The sequence below is a fragment of the Rhinopithecus roxellana genome, chromosome 4 (genome assembly GCF_007565055.1).
Source record: "Rhinopithecus roxellana isolate Shanxi Qingling chromosome 4, ASM756505v1, whole genome shotgun sequence".
In the NCBI taxonomy this organism is placed as follows: domain Eukaryota; kingdom Metazoa; phylum Chordata; class Mammalia; order Primates; family Cercopithecidae; genus Rhinopithecus; species Rhinopithecus roxellana.
Window position 1 is genome coordinate 48,049,850 of NC_044552.1, and position 23,644 is coordinate 48,073,493.

At 34.3% G+C, this 23,644-nt stretch overlaps 1 protein-coding gene across 5 annotated transcripts in view; it reads left to right on the forward strand.

Annotated features, from left to right (window-relative positions):
• COL21A1 (collagen type XXI alpha 1 chain) overlaps window positions 1-22,052 on the forward strand; it is a 198,055-nt gene extending 176,003 nt beyond the window's left edge. For 3 of the 5 annotated variants that reach the window (XM_030929568.1, XM_030929572.1, XM_030929573.1), the window contains 12 exons: window positions 1,434-1,487; window positions 2,029-2,082; window positions 5,532-5,585; window positions 7,188-7,259; window positions 8,953-8,988; window positions 11,632-11,676; window positions 16,989-17,021; window positions 17,625-17,771; window positions 17,867-17,921; window positions 18,451-18,651; window positions 19,432-19,509; window positions 20,807-22,052. In XM_030929568.1, the coding sequence (XP_030785428.1) occupies window positions 1,434-1,487; window positions 2,029-2,082; window positions 5,532-5,585; window positions 7,188-7,259; window positions 8,953-8,988; window positions 11,632-11,676; window positions 16,989-17,021; window positions 17,625-17,771; window positions 17,867-17,921; window positions 18,451-18,651; window positions 19,432-19,509; window positions 20,807-20,994 (1,017 nt within the window). In that variant the 3' untranslated portion in view covers window positions 20,995-22,052. The remainder of the gene's footprint in view (window positions 1-1,433; window positions 1,488-2,028; window positions 2,083-5,531; window positions 5,586-7,187; window positions 7,260-8,952; window positions 8,989-11,631; window positions 11,677-16,988; window positions 17,022-17,624; window positions 17,772-17,866; window positions 17,922-18,450; window positions 18,652-19,431; window positions 19,510-20,806) is intronic. The other 2 variants (XM_030929569.1, XM_030929570.1) reach the window with 2 other exon arrangements.
• The last annotated feature ends 1,592 nt before the right edge of the window (window positions 22,053-23,644 follow it).

Below are 23,644 nucleotides of genomic sequence, written 5' to 3' on the forward strand. Positions count from 1 at the left end.
TTTCTGGGAGTTCAGTTTGCTTCCTGGCTCTGTGGAATTATTTCCAGTAGTTCTGGAAAGAATCAGTCATTATCTCCATATAACCTCTGCTCCATTCTCTGTTTCTGGAATTCTGGTTAGACATTTTTTTATTTCTTCTAATTGCATACTCTACATCTCTTTTTAGCATTACCTACTATATTTCCATATTTTTGGTTGTCATACATTCTGGTTAAATGTTTTAGATATGCCTTATAGTTTACTTATTCTTTCTTTATTGTGTCTAATCTGTTAGAATGATCAATTGATATTTTTTAAAAAATTATAAATACTCATAATTTTCACTTTTAGAGTTTATAATTTTTTAAACCACAACTTTTTGTTCTTGAAGTCTCTTGTTATATTTTCAGTACTAATAGTCTTTCATGATTCTGTTTTTTTAATTTAAAAAAATCTCATATCTAATTCTAAATTCTGTTTCTAACAATTCTAATATCTGCAGTTTATTATTTATTATTCTCATTCCTGTAGCTTGCTGTCTCTTGTTTCTATATTGTTTATCATGAGTTTATTGCTTCATCTTAATTTAGAGGCTGTCCTGTCAGCCTAACTGGGAAATGAAGACCTGCCTTCTGCTGGTAACCATGGATACCATTTCAGTCCCCTTTGAAAGTCCCGAGTCATCATAGGTATTGAAGATTCCTGCTTCCTTTCCATGGCTGGCCAGCATTCAGTTTCCTGAGAGCTGCGGATCCACCCTCAGATACTCCCACTTTGCTTGGCTTGGCTCCTACAGTTCTGTCTCTGCCATGGGTCCTGTATAGTTCAAATCCTCATAATTATAGCCCCAACTCAAAGTATACTTCATTAAAATGAAAGATCTTTGAATACATCTCCTACTTCTCAGAAGACCAACACTCTCTCACAGAGGATGTTCCTTCTAGGATTTTTATTCTGGACTTAAGAGGGTCCCTTTAGAGGACCTAGTCAACTGCAACCCTGGAAGTTGAAGTCTAATGCTGCAACCCCAGAAGTTGAAGTCTAATGCTGTTATTTTTTTACTCTATTTTTCTTTATTAATTTATGTTCACTATCATATTTCTTAAACTCTATGATAAATAGGAAAATTTTTCACCTGATTTTTATTTCTGTTGTTTACCTTACCAAGTCCATCTAAGCTGCTAAGTTTTCCTTTGAAAGAATGGCAAGTGTCACTATAAATGTCATAATAAAAATATTGACAGTAAATCTTTAGACTCTATGCCAAGGTCTTTAAGGTGTTAGGTTCCAATTTTTGCCTTGCCTTGCTTCTTCCTTACAGTAGTGGAAGAGAAAGCAGGAAAAGTTGAGCTGATTGATATTCAATTGTCATTCCACTGTGCTTTGGCAGAAACTTTCTTGAACTAAATCGATAATTTACAGTTTACAATTTTTTTTAATATTTGATTTTTTAGGGAGAAATTGGGCCTCCAGGACAGCAAGGAAAAAAAGGATCCCCAGGGATGCCTGTATGTTGATGTCATTATTATCAAAGTGTTTGCAATGTTGCTACTACCTACTAGGAGTTCATATTCAAGAGTTCATAAAAATGTAGGGGATACAACAATAAAATATTTGAGGTCCATGAATTCCATTCAGTTGTATGAAAAATATTATGTCTGTGTGCATTTTTCTAAAAGAGTAAAAATTTCTTCAGTTTTTCAAAAAGTTGGCCACCCAAATAAACATCAGGGACCCTAACTGTAGATAAATTAGAAAACATATATTCTAGCTATTAATTTAAAAATACTAAGTATGGTTAAGTCTAAATCTCAGTGAATTTTATTTTAACTTACATTTACAAACATATTACACTAATGGGAAAGAATATGTACAGAAGACATAGTATGGGAAGATCCTAAAACAGAATAATTTTCTAAATACCATATTATATTTTCAGATCTGTATTATAATTTGGTGAATTATGAGAATGTATAACTTGGAAATTGATTTAATATTTTTTAATAATCTTGTCTAAGTTGCTCTTGAAATTCCTTTTTAAAATTGTAGGGTTTAATGGGAAGCAATGGCTCACCAGGTCAGCCTGGAACACCAGGATCTAAGGTAAATATGATAAAATTAACAAGATTGGGAACTTTGTGTAATCACAGTTGCCATTTATAACTTTGATGAAAATTTTAACTACTACCTTGATTGTATTTTAAATGTGATTTTTATTCTATGAAAAAAATCACTTGTAAGAATTAAGTCTGCAAAAGCTCAGCATAAGAAACAGGCTAAAGTAAAGCTCATCCTGTTATGTTGGAAAGGGTCCAGAATCTTCTGCTACTCAGCCCCCTTCTCCCTTTTTGGTGTCTTGGTGTCTAGTATTGAGGAATACTAGAGCTCTATGGAACTCTGTGCCAAAACCACCAGTCTAGAGCATTTATAGTTATAAAAAAGAATATCTCTTACAATACCCGTTTTGCAGTCTTCTTTTTGGTATTTTTATTTAGTGGAATGTATATAATATAAAGTGCCTTGTGGTAGATTGTACTAGTACTGTGAGTAAGAGCATATTATCTTTACTTTTAGATTTTAAATAAGTAAGGCAAGCTTGACAAATATATTTAGGATATGAGGTTAGTTATTCTCAAGATAGAACTGAAACTCTTTGAATGTCATTATTTGACCATTTTCTAGGTATATATAATCCCGAGGTGAGAGAACTATTTTGTTTTCTTGGTTAATCAGAGGATCAGACAAAACACTCGGAAAACTGTTCCCAACTATTTTGCAAATAGATTCTAGGACAACCTTCCAAAAGGAAGTGATGGGATTGCTATTTTGGAAGCATTCAACCTTTGACTAGGCGTTGCCTCGGGGAAATAGACCCTGGCGTATAAGATGAGTAGATGACTTAATCTATTTTATTTTACTTTTAAATTCTAAAGTATTTAGAAAAGAGAGAGAGAGAGAGAGAGGAAAAAAAAAAAAAAAAAGACATGGGAGCCCAATAATGAGAAAAGTTAGCTGCTCTTCCATCAGTGGTAGACCCTTGTGGATCCTTGGAGTATTGTGGGCTCCAGCAACTATAGGTACACACAGAGTTGGTCTAATACACTGGATTGACTGAGCTTGCTAAGCAAAAGGTCTCCACAGTTTCTCAAGGTCATTTTGTAAGAAAATACCCCTTATTAGCTGGTGCACAATGGACTCTCTCATTGTCTGTTGGATTCTCTAATTCTTAAGAATGAAGCCTAAAATTTCATCAGCTTTTTTTTTTTTTAATTATTATTAGATACACTGCACTGTTGACTCACACTGAGTTGAAGGTCAATTGTATCTGGTGGACTTTCCGTAAAAGGTTTTAGAACAATGTGTTTTTGCTGTCTGCCGCTTAAGCAGATTCTGCTGATTTGGCTGGGTAGGACAGTGAGCATTTCCAGTATCACAGTTTATTTTTACATGACTTACTCTAAAGTTGGTTTTCTGCCTCTTGTGCTGGTACAATTATTTTGTTAAAAATAGATCCAAAATGTTGCAGATATTAAATATAATCTTTTCAGTGAAACGTTTTAATTTTTTTCATGCAGTATATTAGGTGTTGGAAACTTTTTCTGAAAAGGGACAGAAAGTAAATATTTCAGGCTTTGAGAGCCATACAGTCTTTGTTGTAACTACTCAGTTTTGCCATTATAGTGCAAAAGTGGCCACAGGCAATACCTAATCAAATGGGTATGGGGTGCGGCTGTGTTCTGGTTAAACTAAGAACTTGCATTGGACTGGATTTAACCCATGGGTCATAGTTTACTGACCTCTATATTAGTTTCTTTCTGCTAGTTTTGTCAGCTTATGTTTGTTGCTTGTACTGTCAATATGACTGATAGAAGTTCTAGGTGAGACAAAAACGTATTCTGTAGGGCAGAGATGAGGCTGAAACTGAGGCAGATCTTTCGAAAACCTCTAATGTATATTATAATACTTAAAAATCGCTGTGGAAATATTGATAAGTCTATTTAACTATACTATGTTTTGGTTTTAAAAAAACATTATCTGCCCTTTGCTGGATATGTACCCAAAGGAATATAAATCATTCTGTTACAAAGTTACAAGCACACATATGTTCATTGCAGCACTATTCACGATGGAATGAACCCAAATGCCCATCAGTGATAGACTGGAAAAAGAACCATGGAATATTACGCAGCCATAAAAAAGAATGAGATCATGTCCTTTACAGGGACATGGATGGAGGTGGAAGCCATTATCCTCAGCAATCTAATGCAGGAACAGAAAACCAGACACCATGTGTTCTCACTTAGGAGTGGGAGCTGAACAGTGAGAAGACATGGACACAGGGAGTGGAATAACACACACTGGGACCTGTTAGTGGTCAGGGAGTGTTGAGAGTGGAGGAGTATCATAAAAAATAGCTAATGCATGCTGGGCTTAATACCTAGGTGATGGGTTGATAGATACAGCAAACCACCATGGCACACATTTACCTATGTAACAAACCTGCACATCCTGCACGTGTAACCTAGAACTTTAAAAGATAATAATAATTCTCTAAATAATACTAGGATATATTAGCTTTATCAAGTCAGGTAACTTTCAACAAATCTCATGTCTGTGAGTTTCAATTTAAACCCCTATAAAATTAGAAATTTTAAGGAATCATTCTGTGGTTCAATAACACTGTTATGTGCTAAATGCTTTAATTAACTCTAATATGATCTTCATGTGTTTCTTACCGCGAGCAGCCTACAAAAGTTTTTTAAAAGCTGAAAATGGCATTGGTTTGTCTCACTGGTTAGTAAACCCTAGTTGACTGTAGGTAATTATTGTGTTCCCCTTCTAGGTGTCACACCAACCTGTTTAATTATGGGCTTTTGCCAGACATTGGGTTGTGATTTCAGATATCAAAGTATTCGAAAACCAGAACTACATTTGACAATCTCTCCTTATTGGCCAGAAGACTTGTTTTCTCTTTCTCTATCCACTTTTCCTTTTCTGTATTACATTCTTTATCCTGTCAACTTAGTCTTGTACTCCAAGTTTCCATCTGTTAGAAAGAACTGCACTGGAATTCTGAAAAAGCACAAGCTAAACATTTTCTGATTCACACTTCTTCAAAAGAAGCCATTGTGCATTTGAAGCTACTTTTCTTTCCTTCAGTTGCATACTGAAGATGAGTCCTACTGAGAAAGTGAAACAGGATAATGATGAGGGTCTCAGCCTGGAGGATGCTGTTAAAATACATGGCTCCCACCTGTGCAGTGTGTTGGCTGGACTTATTAGTGCTGGCCATTAAAGATTTGACTCTCCTCCCTTGTACTTGATGCTACCAGCTTTAGCACAGGTTTTTAGAGGCTTATGAATGTGTGGAACCACTTCCTTGCCTAAAAGAATTTTTCTTAATAAATAGGTCTGATGTACAGAGTCTATCAAACAATTGGAAAGTTAAAAATGTAAAAATTATTTTAAATATATTCCCTTTAGTGTCTATATCAGATATATTATGACAGAATTGTTTTTAAAAAACGCCAATGTTTTTGATGTGTTGACAGGGAAGCAAAGGTGAACCTGGAATTCAAGGGATGCCTGGGGCTTCTGGGCTCAAGGTAATTTTGATGCATTTGAAAATATTTTCAAAGAAATTGTAATGTAAATTCTTCTCATCATTTAAGAAAATTAACATTTTATATCTCTTAAGAGATACATGAAATTAAGGATTACCTTTATCATGAAATGAAATTGTCAATACAGAGTTTCATTTCTGTTTTTTTAGATACTTTGTCATTGGATAATAAAGACATAAACTTTGGCTTAATTTTTCTAAAAATGATAAAATTGTATGCAAACATAAACTTACTTTCTGGTCCAGAGAATAGACTTCTCTTAAACAGTTGAAAACAAGAGTGTGTAGTTCTCACGAATGATACTGTTCTTTGTTTGCTTATGGGAGTTTCGTCTTTAATATAGAACTCAAAACGGCCTTTACAAGTTTCCTCCAAACCACATGGGTTGATGTTTATTTCAATGAGTATTTTAATTCACTTCCAACCTTCAAAAATCTAGAGAATGATTAGATGGCTAGGGAGTAACTACAGTAAGCAAAAAGAATAAAGCCTCATTTTCTTTTAAAAAAGAGAGTGATCTTTAGTTGATGTTATAGAGTTTTGGACTAATGGTAAAACAGAAAACAAAACAGAACCATGAAGCACATTCAGGATTATGTTCCATCGCTTACGAATATTGTCAATGCATTATTAATATGTGCTTGCAAATAATTTATTTAAGACTTTAAAACAAAAAACTTTATTTCAGAAAGGACAATTTCTATAGGATGATGGAGAGTGGAGAAATGGAATTAAGATAGCTCATGTAGTATACCCTGTACTGAAAAATAGCTCAAGAATTTATTACTAACAAAATAATATTCCATATATATAAATAAATATATATAAATAATTAAATTTAACTACCAGGGTGTTCATTCCAACATTGTTTATAAAAATAAAAATTGTGAAAACTGTAATGTTTAACAGTAAGAATTTTATTAAATAAAATATAGTTGATAAATATGAATGCTCTTTCATAATTAAAAATTATGCTATGAAAAATGATAGCATAAGAACCTTATAATATTAATATATTTAGAGGTTAAAAGATATAAAAGTATGCATATATATGAGCACATTTTAGTAACTATGTATGTTTATGAATTAGAGTTAGCAAAAAAATATATAACAAAATAAAAATATTGGGTTATAAGATTTTTAATAGTTTTTATTATTTCTATTATCATTTTGTAACAAGAAAATAAACTTTTTTAAAAGTAGCAATTTGAGAAAAAGCAGTTTCAAGGAGAAAAAGTGTTAGTAAATAGGTAAACAAAAAAGATACTTGTGTTTACTATTTTTACAACTTTTTAATTTAGTTTATTATTGAAATTATAAAGTATGATAAAAAATAACAAATATTTACAGAATTTTAAAATATGAAATGCTGTGAGAATTTTTCACCTGGAAAAGACGGAGAAAAATACAAGAAATTTTACTGGGATTCTAGTAAACATTTTATTCTTTACTATTTATGTAGTAATAACTGTCAATAATTTTTTTTACATTCATTTTAAAATTGAGCTATGTAGAGTTAAAAACAGTGGTATTTTTCCATAAGCAGTAGATCTGTGACCTTTGTGGAATTTCTGTGTTATGTAGGGAGAACCAGGAGCAGTGGGTTCCCCAGGAGAACCAGGATACATGGGTTTACCTGGGATTCAAGGTAAAAAGGTATGCATTGGTTAAGATTTACAGTTCACTTTTAGCCAGTTACTTGCATACAAGTTTTTCTTTTGTGAAATTCTTGAAGTAAGACTTGTTATTAATATATTTTTAATAAGGTACCCTATATATTCCATGTATATATAATGTGTTCAGCCCCACGCTAATAACTGTGGCATCTTTTGTATACCCGCATGGGTATTGTCTCCTAGATGAAGACCTTAGAGAATGGATGCAGATCAGAAAATATGAATGTACAATTAAGTGATATCCTGTAAATTCAGGTTTTTTCACAATCCAGGTGAGCTAAGAATTTTTTGAGGAAAATTATCCAATGTCAGGCATTCCTATCAAAATATGAATACCCCTCTTGCCAAAACTGGATCAAATTCTGGAAGGATAAAACTTATGCCCAAAATGTTTGACCATGAAGTTCCTGTCTATGAAACAATTATGTTACATAGAAGTTTATTTAAAATTAATTTAAGGAGTTTAGAAATACAAGTCAAATATACTAATTTAAAGTATTTTGGCGAGGAAAGACAGCAAAACTAGGTTCTCTCTCATTTTGGTCAAGTAAGGGAACCTTGACTTGTATGTATATAAATAATAAATGCTTTTATTTGTTTGGAGGTTTTAAGCAACAATTGATGCCTGTGTGCCTAAGAAATCCAAGCTACCACAAATACAAACATTTCAGGTTAAAAGTAAATCTATTGGTTTTTATTCTGGAAAAGACACAAACTCCATATCCATCTTCATGTCCCCTGCTATTTATTTTTCAACATCTTATTTTCTGTCCCTCATGTGTTGTCTACAGGGTGCCTAGATCATACACAGTATGATCCTTGGCCTTTTTGTTCTGATAATAGGTAGGCAGCACTAGCTGAGACAGAAATGTCCCCACAGAGCAGCAATCAAGTGACTCTTAGTAAATGTTAAGTAAATCTACTATGAATATGTGTTTGGGATGAAGAGAATTTTCTTGTTCAAAACTTGTCATTTAAAAGAAAATCTGTGTTTTTTTTGTTGAAAATGCAAAACTGTACACTAGATAGCATGGTGAGGTATTAATAGAAAGGAAATTCAGAAACCGTGTCCAAGTTTAACTTTGGGCAGGTGCTTAACTGGCTGTTTCATTATCTATAAAAACAAGGGCATTGTATAAGTTGGTTTCTAATTACCCTTCTAGCTGATAATCTACAAAACTTATTTTTATGGAATATAATTTTTCTTCCAAAAGCTCACTTTTGAAATATATGTTTTCTAAAATATCACTTAAATATTATGCTTTACTTTGTCATTGTTTCCTATAAACTTATGGTTACTAATAGCTTAATGGAAGATTTTCAGTTTGATTTCATAGAACAACATTTGTCAAAATAAGTCCTCTCTTGTTAGTTTGTCTAATCTAAAACTGTGAACCATGTAGAAGTTTTCTCCTTTCTGGGAAATTAAAGATTGTGGTGAATTTTCTTTCAAATGTAGGAGCATACAAAAGTGTTCTTTTACAATATAATTTTGACATAATGTGGTTCTTCTCTCTTCCCAAATATTGTCTTAGGAGTCAGCTTCTGTGTATACAGGCGCTTGTGGAATTTGCATGAGATGTTGTTTTTCTTCAGCAGAGAAAAATATATGTTTATTTGAAACTGTACAGAATATACTAGATTATGATACAGATCAAACTGCCTTTTTGTAGGGGGACAAAGGAAATCAAGGTGAAAAAGGTATTCAGGTATGTTGTTTGCTTTTTTTTAGTAGGCTAAGCAATAAAATCAGAGCTTTTAAAAAATTCTTATTTTACTTTTAAATTCCTTTGTTTCAACATTAACATAAAGTTGTTGAATCCTATTTTCTCCTTTTGCTATTGAGCTTCTCAGACAAGACCAGATCTGACTTTAAAATTCCTCACCACTTTTCTGTTGTAGAAAACTTAGAAACAAAATGATTCAACAAAATAAAAACATAGATTTTATTATATACTTCTAATATGTATTTATGTACATATATACATATATATACCACATACACACACATATGTATACACACACACACACACACACACACAATGTTTCCAAAAATGATTTGAAATTGTTTTATGGCAAAAATTTGATAAAAAACCTTTAACCCTAAATATAAAACATATTCAAATCAACATGTGAAAGGAAAAATTAAACCAGAAAATTATAACAGGCTAGGGAAATCTAGGGTGATTTAGAGACATTTAGTTTTGGGTGTCTTAGCAGCAAAGGCAAAGAGGAGAACTATGTTACTACCTCAGGAGACAAGGGTAGTTTCACCTCAATTAAAGTGTCTATGGAATGGGTTTTTTCATTCACTGAAGACTGACCCTTGAATAGGATGCCACTAACTGAGTCAATGAAATAGTTATCTGGAATAAATTATATCCGATGGTCTTTCAACTTTTTAAGTTTTAGAAATATAAAACTTTTCCAACCATAAATTACCAATCAAGTGTTCACAGTATTTTAATGATGTTTTTAAGTTTGTAAGTCTCAGTTATAGTGTCTGAGCTTTGCTATGCAGAATAAGCTGAAAATACAAAGAAAAATACTCTGAACATTTTCACAAATGTAGAATTCTGAATGCTCTAGAATTTCTGGAATTGTAAGAGAAAATTTCAGATTGAAATAGTCATAGGCAAAATTTGCTATATCCCTGGTTATAACAGTTCATGTTAATGAACTTATTCTTCATAACATACATAAGATGTTTTAGAGTGGTATGACAAAATTCAGTTGTTTTTCAGACAATTTTTATTGAAGATCTTCAAGTACTATGATAATAGGCTTCCTTTAAGTTAATATTGAAGTTGGGAGTGAGGTAAATGTTAAGGAAGTGTCTGTGAGCTCTAGACCCATATATTCTAATTTCCTTCTTGGTACTGCATTTAGATGACTCATGGGTACCTCAGGTTCAATATGTCCAAAACCGAACTTGTCATCTTTCCCCATAAACCACTTCGTACTCACAGATTTCCTGTCATGATAATCAATGCTGAATATCTCTTGAACTTGACATTTTCTACCTTTCCCAACTGTACTAGTTATTTCTTGTCAGGGGTCCTGGGCTACTGTGGTATCTTCCTGACCGGTCTCCTTGAGTCCAGTCTACTTCCTTCTTCCACACTTTTATATGCATAAAATAGCTAAGCTATGTATCTGCTTAGCAATCCTTTAATGGTGCCCCACACATGTTAAGATAAAGCCTGTCCCATCAAGTGCCTTCTGGGCTGACTGAATCTTCTTTAGTGTTTTCTCTTGCCACTCCACCCATTCTTATCCAATCCTGCTCTGCTGCTTTAGCCAAAAGAAACTACCTGCCTTTCACCTGTGTCTTCTCTCCCTGATATACCCTCCTATCCTTTCTCCAATTGGCTACCTCTTACTCATCCCTCAAGGCTGCACAAAGGGTGAGTCACATTCCCTACTCTTTCTGTCAGATGCCCCTTCCTAAGTTCCAATAATATCCAACCCAGATGTTTATACATTGTAGACTTATCAGCAGTATTTTCATCATTCTAGATTTATCTCTCTTACCACACAGTAAGTGACTTGAAGTCTACAGTGATATCTTTGTTTCAGTCCCTAAGTGCCAGGAAATAGGTGCTGCTTAATAAATATTAGGAATTCACTTATGTAAATTGATGAATTCATTACTAGGCAAGGGTGATGTAAAATTGTAGTCACTAGATCTTTCATCGATTACCTTATCTAGATATATATCTTCCTAGAAACTGCTAATTAATTTGTGCAATAAATGTAAGGATGAAGTAGTGCTTCAGAGTCTAGCACAATGTCCCATGAATGGTAGATACCCAAAAATATTTATTGAACAGATAAATGTGTTTATACCTTTATTAAGTTTTCTGTTCTCTTATTTATACTGACTTAAAGCTCTTCATTTAAATGACTTATTTACTAAAATGTGACAGTATATTTTAATTTTTAAAAATAAAATTTTCAACAGGTCTTCTTGTCCTCACATGTCCATAGTCAACAATGAACATAATTGCCACTGAAATTAATAAAATGTCCATATCCATTGAATTTTTAAACTATTTTCCCACTGTTAATATGGACTTAGAAGAACATCCTTATTGTCTAGAATTATTTACATGTTTCACCCAAATCAGTAATTTGTTCCTTATCTCTGTCCATTTTAACTATAAGATTAGGATGACTTTTCTTCTTTTTCTCTGAGTGACTGACTTTCCCATCTCTCATGTAATTTATATATTTGTATCACTGCTTTTGTTACATTTCTTCTGGAACTCAAGGTAATACATAGTTTGTATTGTATATATGATTGCATCATAAGTGTGCAAACGAATCAATAATGTTTATTTATTTTAAAGGGTCAAAAGGGAGATAATGGAAGACAGGGAATTCCAGGGCAACAGGTATTTTTTGGTTTTCTTCTGATAAAAAATGAAATAACAAGTCACATAACTGGACAATGTTGAGAGAGGATTACTTGCAAATAAAAATGGGTGGGGAGAAGGATAAGTACAACATACATTCTAAGCGTAGAAGGTTGAACGTGTAGGTAGTGTGGCGATAATGAGTTTCTTTAATTATTTGTTTTATATTTTCACTTTCTCATAATGATAGCATTGGTGGCTCTGAATTTTGTTTTTTAATGTATCTTAGCAAACAACTGAAGGTAGAAAATTCCACCCATTTCTTAGGGGTAGTTATTGGCCAGAGAGAGCCAGTCACACGATGACAGCTTGTTCATACCTGCTGGTTTGTCTTGCTTTTCTTCTTGAAAATCAGTTGGGGCCACATGTAGTGGATAAATGTACTTTTTTCCCTTTAGTTTGTTCAGAGAGACAATTTACTGCTCTGGAGATATATTAAAATGCTATCCTGAGAGACAGTGTTGTAGAACAGACACACACAGTAAGATGGCTTTGCTTGTCTCTTGACTAAACCCTTCTCGTTAGGTGGTATTTCAGTGAGATTGCCATGTGACTGTAAGTTCAGTCAGAGCCAAAGTGGATGGACAAAGGCATAAAGGAGATTGGTCCTTAGGTAGTATGTTTGCTGCTGTGTTGCTTGTAGCTGCAGAATGCTGGACATGGTTCCAACTTCGTCAGGTCTGAAAGGGCAAGCTGGATATGTGAGTCCTCCCAATGGGGTGAACCTCTTTCTCTGAGGGTGAGTGGGAGAAAGATTCTGCAATTATACCAACTCTGGAGATAGTGGGATAAAACTGGGTGGTGATGTCTCCAAGGACAGGGGTCTCTGTGTCCCTTAGTTGGAGGAATCTGAGAGACCATTGGGAAGAGTGTAAGCATAGGGCCCCAAGGTTATCTGCAATATGGGATGGAAGGTGAGTGCCAGGTATTAAGAAGAATTGAGAATTTAGAAGCTAACAATAAAAGTAAAAGCAAAAGTAACCAAGAGGAGGAATGATTGGAATTGCCTCAGTACAATTATGTTCAATAAAATATCTTTCCGTTTTCTTGATCCTCCACTTGACTCAGACCCACCTGATGACACAAACAACTCCATCCCTATTCCCCAACCTGGCAACACAGATAAACTCTTTGAGTTTCCTTAAGTTAATCACAAAATATCTATAAACCGCTGTTCCCGTAGGACCTTCGCCCCTTCATCCATTTAACCTCCACAGCCCAGACCTTTTATCAAAAAAGGTTACTCACAATAACTCTCAGAAAAGAAGGATATTTCCTTTAGAATTTGAACTCACAACTTAGCTAGCTCACTGGCGTATGGATCACTCTTTCTCTAAGGTTTCACTAACTTTTTCACTTCTCAAGGAAAAGAGTGTGTCTGCTCTCCTAAGGCAGGATTTGGGTTCCCTAGAAAGCTTCTGCCCTCGATTGATTGGAAGCCACATTTCTCACCACCAGAAGCTTAACCTACATGGAGTACCCAGGGCCAGAGCAGCTGTTGCTTTTCAGCGGCTGAAGAGTCATCCCACACTCTTCATGTAAACACAGTCTTAATTACCTGTCACTCTACCAAGCACAGCACATATTTTTTTTTGGCCCTCGTTTTGTGAATGGAATAAAAGTGGATATTTCTCTCACAGAATTGTCTTAATGAGTTCTCAGGTGACAGCTGTTTTTAGTTTTAGCTGTAATTCAATTCCCATATTGAGAACTTAACTATTTCGTCTCCCTTCTTATGTTGGGACTAGTTGTTGGATTGTATCTTGTAAGGATCACTCCTTCATTTCTTCAGAAACAAAATTCAAGTATGGCCATACAAAGTTCGTTTTACTTACTAAAAGATTCGTATACAAAAACTAAATATTGGTTCAACATTCGCAAATCAATAAACGTAATCCAGCATATAAACAGAACCAAAGACAAGAACCACATGATTATCTCAATAGATGCAGAAAAGGCTTTTGACAAAATTCAACAGCCCTTCATGCTAAAAACGCTCAATAAATTCGGTATTGATGGAACGTACCTCAAAATAATAAGAGCTATTTATGACAAACCCACAGCTAATATCATTCTGAATGGGCAAAAACTGGAAAAATTCCCTTTGAAAACTGGCACAAGACAGGGATGCCCTCTCTCACCACTCCTATTCAACATAGTCTTGGAAGTTATGGCTACGGCAATCAGGCAAGAGAAAGAAATCAAGGGTATCCAGTTAGGAAAAGAAGAAGTCAAATTGTCCCTGTGTGCAGATGACATGATTGTATATTTAGAAAACCCCATTGTCTCAGCCCAAAATCTCCTTAAGCTGATAAGCAACTTCAGCAAAGTCTCAGGATACAAAATTAATGTGCAAAAATCACAAGCATTGTTATACACCAGTAACAGACAAGCAGAGAGCCAAATCAGGAATGAACTTCCATTCACAATTGCTTCAAAGAGAATAAAATACCTAGGAATCCAACTTACAAGGGATGTAAAGGACCTCTTCAAGGAGAACTACAAACCACTGCTCAGTGAAATCAAAGAGGACACAAACAAATGGAAGAACATACCATGCTCATGGATAGGAAGAATCAATATCATGAAAATGGCCATACTGCCCAAGGTTATTTATAGATTCAATGCCATCCCCATCAAGCTACCAATGAGTTTCTTCACAGAATTGGAAAAAACTGCTTTAAAGTTCATATGGAACCAAAAAAGAGCCCGCATTGCCAAGACAATCCTAAGTCAAAAGGACAAAGCTGGAGGCGTCACGCTACCTGACTTCAAACTATACTACAAGGCTACAGTAACCAAAACAGCATGGTACTGGTACCAAAACAGAGCTATAGACCAATGGAACAGAACAGAGTCCTCAGAAATAATACCACACATCTACAGCCATCTGATCTTTGACAAACCTGAGAGAAACAAGAAATGGGGAAAGGAATCCCTATTTAATAAATGGTGCTGGGAAAATTGGCTAGCCATAAGTAGAAAGCTGAAACTGGATCCTTTCCTTACCCCTTATACGAAGATTAATTCAAGATGGATTAGAGACTTAAATGTTAGACCTAATACCATAAAAACCCTAGAAGACAATCTAGGTAGTACCATTCAGGACATAGGTATGGGCAAGGACTTCATGTCTAAAACACCAAAAGCAACGGCAGCAAAAGCCAGAATTGACAAATGGGATCTAATTAAACTAAAGAGCTTTTGCACAGCAAAAGAAACTACCATCAGAGTGAACAGGCAACCTACAGAATGGGAGAAAATTTTTGCAACCTACTCATCTGACAAAGGGCTAATATCCAGAATCTACAAAGAACTCAAACAAATATACAAGAAAAAAACAAACAACCACATCAAAAAGTGGGCAAAGGATATGAACAGACATTTCTCAAAAGAAGACATTCATACAGCCAACAGACACATGAAAAAATGCTCATCATCACTCGCCATCAGAGAAATGCAAATCAAAACCACAATGAGATACCATCTCACACCAGTTAGAATGGCAATCATTAAGAAGTCAGGAAACAACAGGTGTTGGAGAGGATGTGGAGAAATAGGAACACTTTTACACTGTTGGTGGGATTGTAAACTAGTTCAACCATTATGGAAAACAGTATGACAATTCCTCAAGGATCTAGAACTAGATGTACCATATGACCCAGCCATCCCACTACTGGGTATATACCCAAAGGATTATAAATTGTTCTACTACAAAGACACATGCACACGTATGTTTATTGCAGCACTATTCACAATAGCAAAGACTTGGAATCAACCCAAATGTCCATCAGTGACAGACTGGATTAAGAAAATGTGGCACATATACACCATGGAATACTATGCAGCCATAAAAAAGGATGAGTTTGCGTCCTTTGTAGGGACATGGATGCAGCTGGAAACCATCATTCTTAGCAAACTATCACAAGAAGATAAAACCAAACACCGCATGTTCTCACTCATAGGTGGGAACTGAACAATGAGATCACTTGGACTTGGGAAGGGGAACATCACACACTGGGGCCTATCATGGGGAGGGGGGAGGAGGGAGGGATTGCATTGGGCAGTTATACATGATATAAATGATGAATTGATGGGTGCTGATGAGTTGATGGGTGCAGCACACCAACATGGCATAAGTATACATATGTAACAAACCTGCACGTTATGCACATGTACCCTAGAACTTAAAGTATAATAAAAAAAAAAAAGAAAAAAAAAAAAAAACAATATCTAAAGGTTTAAAAAAAAAAACTAAATATTTGGTGTTTTATGAGTTTTATCTAATTCTTTCCTTTGTCTAATTTGGACGCCATATTTGAAGAGCCTGAAAATGAATCAAAAGATGTACCCCCAACTCAGACTTTATTGTGTGCAACATTATACATTAAATTTCATATTAAATTTCAGAACACTGATTTTTTTTTTTAAAGTTGAATAATGAAAACCTACCTGTTATGAAAGTTTTATCTTTTTACCTGAGTGAATATTAGGAGATTTTTGAGCACAGGTGTACATTGAATTGCAAAAATGGAAAATGTTAATACCTTTCCTGAGAATTTTTTCCTGTATAATATACCACTGAAATAAATATGGAAAAGAGGAATGGGAAAGACTTTAATGGAGCCATCCAGATGTAGCTAGTAATTATAGTTGAATGGGCTTCATGCATGGGCTCCCCAGTGTTTATATCACTGTGAAAAAATACCATCTTTTACATGACATTGCTTCTCTGGTCTCTTAATTACTGGCAGTGAATGGTTTAAGCACAGGACAGCTGGGGGTTTTCTCTCTTGCTAGTCACTTTTAATGGTATCTTTGTTTTAACCCATCCTTTGTCAATAGCACCCAATCAAAATTTAGTTTTGAGAACATAAACTTGGGAAAATAGATGATTTATCTTAATACTGAATACAAGAATAAATATACCTAATATTTAATCTGATTTGAGTTTTGATTTTTATTAAAATAGTGATATATTTTAAATTCAGTAGAATCCCATTCTTACCCATGTGGTTCAACGTGCAGCATTTGAAAATATTCATATCTAAGAAGGAAACAGTTAAGCAAATTAAAATTTTTATATTATTCGGTTAACATATTTCCTAGTCATTAGCCTTCTCTAAAAGGCAAAAAGCATCTCTTTTATGTGTAATTCTGTCACTAATGCTATCAATATTTTCCAAATTGAAATTTTAAATTTGATTAAGTATGTGGTAAAATGTGGATGCCATGTTACAGTACTGTAGCTTGCACATTTATTATAGTTTTTTTCCTATTAATTTTCAAAGGGAATTCAAGGCCATGATGGCGCAAAAGGAGAGGTATGTTTCTTCATATATTATGCTCTGTTGCTCTCGTTCTTCAGTCCTTTTTGCTTGGGTTTCAATACTATATAAATCTAGCTTTTGAGTAAAAACCAGAAAGCGAAACGTTTTTCATCTTCTTCAGTGGAAGTTCCCAATTAGCAGTTTTCAGAATATGTACATTTATACTGAATTTGATATGAAATGTGAATTGTCAGTGTTACTGGTTTTTCTGCCAGACTTGGAGCTGAATTTTTTCTCCATATTTTTGAATAAAGAATATTGTGCATTTCTGTATCTGTTGGACTCACTAAAATGCAAGCTCCTTGTGAATAGAACTGTGTTATGCCCATTGTGATATCTCTGGCAGTGTGCATATTACCTATGCAATATACTCAATCAGTAGTGGATGTTTGTAGGTCTGGCTGATTGGATGGATGGATAAATGACAGTTTTATATGATATGAAATTTCCCTTCTGGTCAATGACAATATTTCCAGCTAGTCCTTACGTAGCTTACATATGTATACATTCATATTCACATCCTTAAGGAGTTTCATGATGGAATTATATCTTCTGAAATATTTAAGTAGAACTTGTAAACATTTCTTTTGCTTTTAGAGAGGTGAAAAGGGGGATCCTGGTGTCCGAGGTGCCAGTGGATCAAAAGGAGAATCTGGGGTGGATGGCTTGATGGGGCCTGCAGGTCCTAAGGGGCAACCTGGGGACCCAGGTCCTCAGGGACCCCCAGGTTTGGATGGGAAGCCCGTATGTATTCTGCTTCTTCCAGAGTTATTATATTTTCATTGATTTTTGCTCATGTTCTTTATGTGCGTGTCATAACCCCTAATACTTTGATGTAGGGAAGAGAGTTTTCAGAACAATTTATTCGACAAGTTTGCACGGATGTAATAAGAGGTAAGTATCAAATACAGCATTTTAATCACTTTTTTCAAATTACAAAAGTAATACAAATTCTTAGGCCAAATTGTAGAGGATATAAGTGAGGTGAAGAATAAAACAGATAACATTTATAAGCCTCATCTACTTTTCTTCAACTAGTATTTTTATAAAGATTTATCATATATACTCTTTTATAATCTTTTTATTAAAGAAATTTATTATTTGTCATTATTAGAATTTTCTTTTGTAACATATTTTTTGATAATTTAGTTCATCAATATGAATATCTATAATTCCACCAATTTCTTTTGGGGGCACTTTTACTTTTTCCCCTATTTTAAGCAATTTCTGTAATTAAATGACTGCATAGAGCAATGAATATTTCCATAGTCACATTCCTAGAAGTCAAATTATTGACCAATAAATATGCACATATTCAGTGCTCATAGTTGTTTTCTCTGTAAACTGAAAAAAAAAATAGAAATATAATTAACACCAACTCACTATTTAAACATAAAGGATGGGGTTTCTTTGTTTTTAAAAGCCCAGCTACCAGTCTTACTTCAGAGTGGAAGAATTAGAAATTGTGATCATTGCCAGTCCCAACATGGCTCCCCGGGTATTCCTGGGCCACCTGGTCCTGTAGGACCAGAGGGTCCCCGAGGATTACCTGGTTTGCCAGGAAGAGATGGTGTTCCTGGTTTAATGGGTGTCCCTGGACGTCCAGGTGTCAGAGGATTAAAAGGTATGCAGTTTGTTTGAACAAGAAAATGAATTTTAAAAAGTTATTTTTTTAAAAATTCATATCCTATATCCATTTAATAGTCAAGAAATAACTTTGTTTTCATGATAAAAAAATCCGTAAATGCTCGTCTTTACATAATTTGCCAACTGAATTAAAGACAAATTTATTTTTTTAATGCAATATTCTCAAATAGAGAAGTCAAATTTATGAACACACGAAGTTACAAATTAGAAAATGTTGCCAATGTACTGGGAAATTTTGCTTGAGTCTAGAAAAGTTTTTAAATGGAAAATCATGGATGCCATTTCCTTTGTTTTGACTTTGTAACTTTCTGCACTGTTACCTTATTCATTTTTTTTCTATTATAGGAAAAAATAAGTTTTGCAGTAAAACTTCCTAATAGCCCACAATTTCTCCTTGCCTTTGAAAGTTTATATGAAATGTTGATTGATAATTCTTTCGTTTTTGTTTAATAGTATATAAACAATTTAGATGTTTCATAAAGTAATTTTTAAAAAACTATGATTAACACAAAGGGCTAATAATTCCAAACCATTTTCTTTTCTAAATATTTGATTCCCATTAAGTCTTGCAACTAAACCACTGATCATTTTAGAAATTATTGCTTCAAAAATTGTTATCCATTAGTAAGAAAAAATAGATGGCAAGCTGGTTTTTAAAATACATTTTTCTTTCATGTGTATATTAACAGCTTTGAAATAAACAATCTAGAAGGCAGTGATTTTAAGTAAACTTACTCAGATGTTTGACACCCTGCAGGCCTACCAGGAAGAAATGGGGAAAAAGGGAGCCAAGGGTTTGGGCATCCTGGAGAACAAGGTCCTCCTGGTCCCCCGGGTGAGAATTGCCACCTGCTCATAAGTGTTGCTGCTCATTTTGCTTTAAGAAAAGTCATCATAGATCTATGTGAAATAAATTGAAACCAAGACATCTGTTTTCTTTTCTGAGTGATTCACATTTAACACACTGAAGTACAACTTCTAGAATATTTTTCATATATTATCCTCAATTTATGAATTCTTCAATATTATCTCTTGCTTATCATTTAGTTTAATATCTATTCCTTAGCAGAGTTCTAGAATCGTTTGTCACCCCTGCTTATCTGGTGTATAACACTGTTTAGTCTTTATGACCCTCAGAGAAACAGAGAAATGCTGAAGTGGTTAAGTAATCTCTGCTAGCTGTGCTATTTAACTCTGTCATGTCTCAGTTTCCTCACTGGTAAGATGATGATGATAATGTTATCTCCATCATGACATTATTGGGAGATTAAATAGTTTCTATATGTAGCTTTCAGAACAATGCAGGACAATCACAGTTATGTTTTCAATAAATGTTTGCTATGATTAGATGTTATTAAGAGGCTTTGGAGTTGATCAAATAACTTAATACTTGTTTATGTAAAATACTTTGAACAATACTTACAGTTGCAGTTAAGTGCTAAATAGATGATTATTATTAGTAGTAGCAGGGAATAGAGGAGTAATAAGAGGCCCAAACCACTGTGCTCCTTCCCAAAATCTGAATATTTTGTTTTTGTTATTTTGAATCAACTTTAAAAGGCCAGTATCCTAAGCTAGCTTTTGTTTCCTTGAGCATGCTAATTTAACTAATCAGGCTATGTTGGACAAATTAGGGCTTTCATACCTATGTGTATTGATGACTATTATACTAAAATAAGAATAATGCATTTAGATATGGAAACTAAAAATATGTATAATAGAAACAGTCATTTATTTGCTGTAAATATGGCACAAAAATGACTCAGCTTTGGCTTATATATCACCTGTCAATTTATAATAATACTGGTAAAAGATAGGCTGAAACGAAGAAATAAGATTGGACAGTACACAAAATGGAATATTATAATGTTAGCTAAATGTTTTAATCAGTAGCATGGTTGCTATGTTAATATAGCTAGTTTTCAAGAAGTACCGATAACTTTTGGATGCCTCTTTTCAAAGCAGAAGACATGTAGAATTATCAAGAAAATGCCTCTACTTTATAATTAGTGCAAATATATAAAATATTCAAGAGGTTTTTCCTTTTTCAGTTTAAGTTTCTTGCTGAATCAGCTATTTCACTATAAAAAGCTAAAGTTCTCTGTTTACATCTTGCCAATGTCCCATTTTAGGTCCAGAGGGCCCTCCTGGAATAAGCAAAGAAGGTCCTCCAGGAGTCCCAGGTCTCCCTGGCAAAGACGGAGATCATGGAAAACCTGGAATCCAAGGGCAACCAGGCCCCCCAGGCATCTGTGACCCATCACTATGTTTTAGTGTAATTGCTGGAAGAGATCCATTCAGGAAAGGACCAAACTATTAGTGTCTGATGCCTCATTCAGCAGCCTAGGTATGGTGCTTTTTCTGTGGTCTTTTGCATCTCAGGAAGATAACCAACAGTAATCCCTTGAAAAGAAACTTAAGTACCTCGGTGTTTTTATTTTTTTTTCTTATGAAAAAAATATAAAAAGTCACATATACTGATTTTAAAGGCTCCTCAGTCATTTGGAGCCCTTGGATTAGCAGCATTAATTAAATCTCAAGGGTTTCTTATAAAGTTCATTTATGTTAATCAAAGTTGAATATAAAAATCCACCATTACCTGTTAGCCAGTCAGTTTTAGTCACTGTGAAGTATTTCACATTCAGCCTCCATGCAGTAGAGATTTGAGTTTAATTTCATGTCTATGTGACTTTCATGTTTCATATCTCATAGCTCATGCTACTACAAATAAGCCAAAACATGTATCTGGTCATTGGAAGTAAGATCAGGGCTGATATTCACCTGGGATAGACAGTATTGGTGAAGTACTCATTTACTACAGTGTCTCTGCCTTGATAAAGGGCAGTGGATTGCCTCTTGTTCAGTGTTGTGAATAGCACCTCTGAATAAGATTAGTGTGTTTCTTAATTCATGTCAAATTCTAAAATTAGATTAATGGTGGTGTAAGAGTATTAATTACTTTGGGAACTGTCAAAATTAACATTAAAAACATTTTACACAAAAAGTTTCATTGTACATTCAAAGAAAATGTAAGTTCAGAAGTACTAAAAGCCTGTATTTTATACTTGTTGATTAATCAGAATGTTTGTTGTATGCCTTCATTTTCCATTTCACTGCTATGTGTATGTCCATATATGTTAATTTTCATTGTAGCAAAGCTAATGGAAATAAACGCTCTAGTTGAAAGAAAAGGAAAACTCCTAAAGTCCTAGAATGTCTTGTTATTTTTAGCTGACTGTAAAATATTATGAACAGTCTTTGTGTATTGTTCTTAATGCTTTTGTAAGAAACAGAATTTGAAATATTTCTTCCTTGTCATGCTCAAAATTTTGTTACATGCTTGTTATTCAGAGTATAATAAAATGTGTACAGGCCTGATTACAATGTCTTTTTTTATAACTAATTTTAACTGATTGTTGAGTATGGTATGTGTATTATATGGTCACTTATTCAATGGATATAATTTATTAAATCATTCACTCTATTCTTAAAAAATGTGTTCACCTGAAATAAGAAATTACAAATTGAATTGGTGTGCTGCACACCTGAACAGTTGCAACACTTACTTCCTAGCACAGTCATGGCTGTTGCCCAAAGTTTAACTTTATTGTGATGCAAATTCTACTATTTTGATGAGGACTTTGGAGGAGACTAAAATTCATAATGTTTAGTGGCTGAATGAGCATAAGGCTTGTTTTGATGTTTTATCTCCAGTAAAGCCCCAGGTATCTGCTTAAGCCAACAAACCTATTACCCCTGCTTTAATGATGCATTTGCTTCTAAAAGCTGGTAAAGAAGCAGAATAAAGCCATTGGTATCATTGATTTATTCATCCAACAGTACTCACCACATGGATAGGTTCTGTGCCTGGGATACAATGGCAATATAGTTAGAATTTGGCCTGAGGGAACACGTGTATACCGAGACACAGGTAAGTAAACAGGTGATTGCAATACATTAATTCTAAGAAAGGAGAAAATGGGCAATTGAAATGTAAAAGATGATGTTATGGACTGAATTGTATGCCCCCAATTCATATATGGAAGCCCTTACCCCCAGTGTGACTATATTTGAATATAGAGCTTTCAGGAGGTAACCAAGATAAATGAGGTCATAAGGGTGGAGTCCAAATCCCATAGAATTGGTGACTTTATAAGAAGAGGAAGATGTTGCTCTCCCCTACTACCCTCCCTCCCATCATTTCCTTCATCTACCTCATGGCCTTCCAGCTCTCACACCCAGGGAAGACTATGTGAGTACATTGTGAAAGGTGACTCTCTGCAACTTGGAAGAAGGATGTCACCAGAACCCGACTCTACTGGCACCCTAATTTCGAACTTCCAGCCTTCAGAACTGTATGAACAAAAATTTCTGTTGCTTAAGCCAGCAAGTCAATGATATTTTGTTATGGCATTTCAAGCAGAGTAATGCAGATTATAGTAGGCTAGGAGGTATTGGCATAACTAAGTCATGTAAAGATAATGAAAATGAGCAAAGGGTGGAGGGTTAGAAAAAGCATGAAGAATTCCAGGAACAACAAAATCTATGGAATATAAACTATATTTACTTTCAGTATTTCTGCTTTAAAATTTGGCATCTCAGGATGAAATATTTCCATAATTTAGCATGGCATATGTTGTGTCATAGTTTTGCCTTGGAGAAACTTAAGACTAACTCATAACACATTGATTTTCAAGGATGAATAGGTGAATAATCTTGCTCTGCAAGTACATTTTTTTGCAGCATAACTATGTTATGTGCTCAGCACCATGTTATATGCAAGGCCTTTTAGTGTGGTTGCTGAGAGCATGGTTTCTGTCCTGAGATTTCCTGCATTCAAAGTCCTACGTTTTGTTTCCAGCTGTGAGGCTTCAGAATATTTATTTACATCTTTGTGCTTAAATTCTCTCATATGATAAGTTGGGGATATTAATAATACTTACCTCATAGTATTAAAAAGATGAAACGAG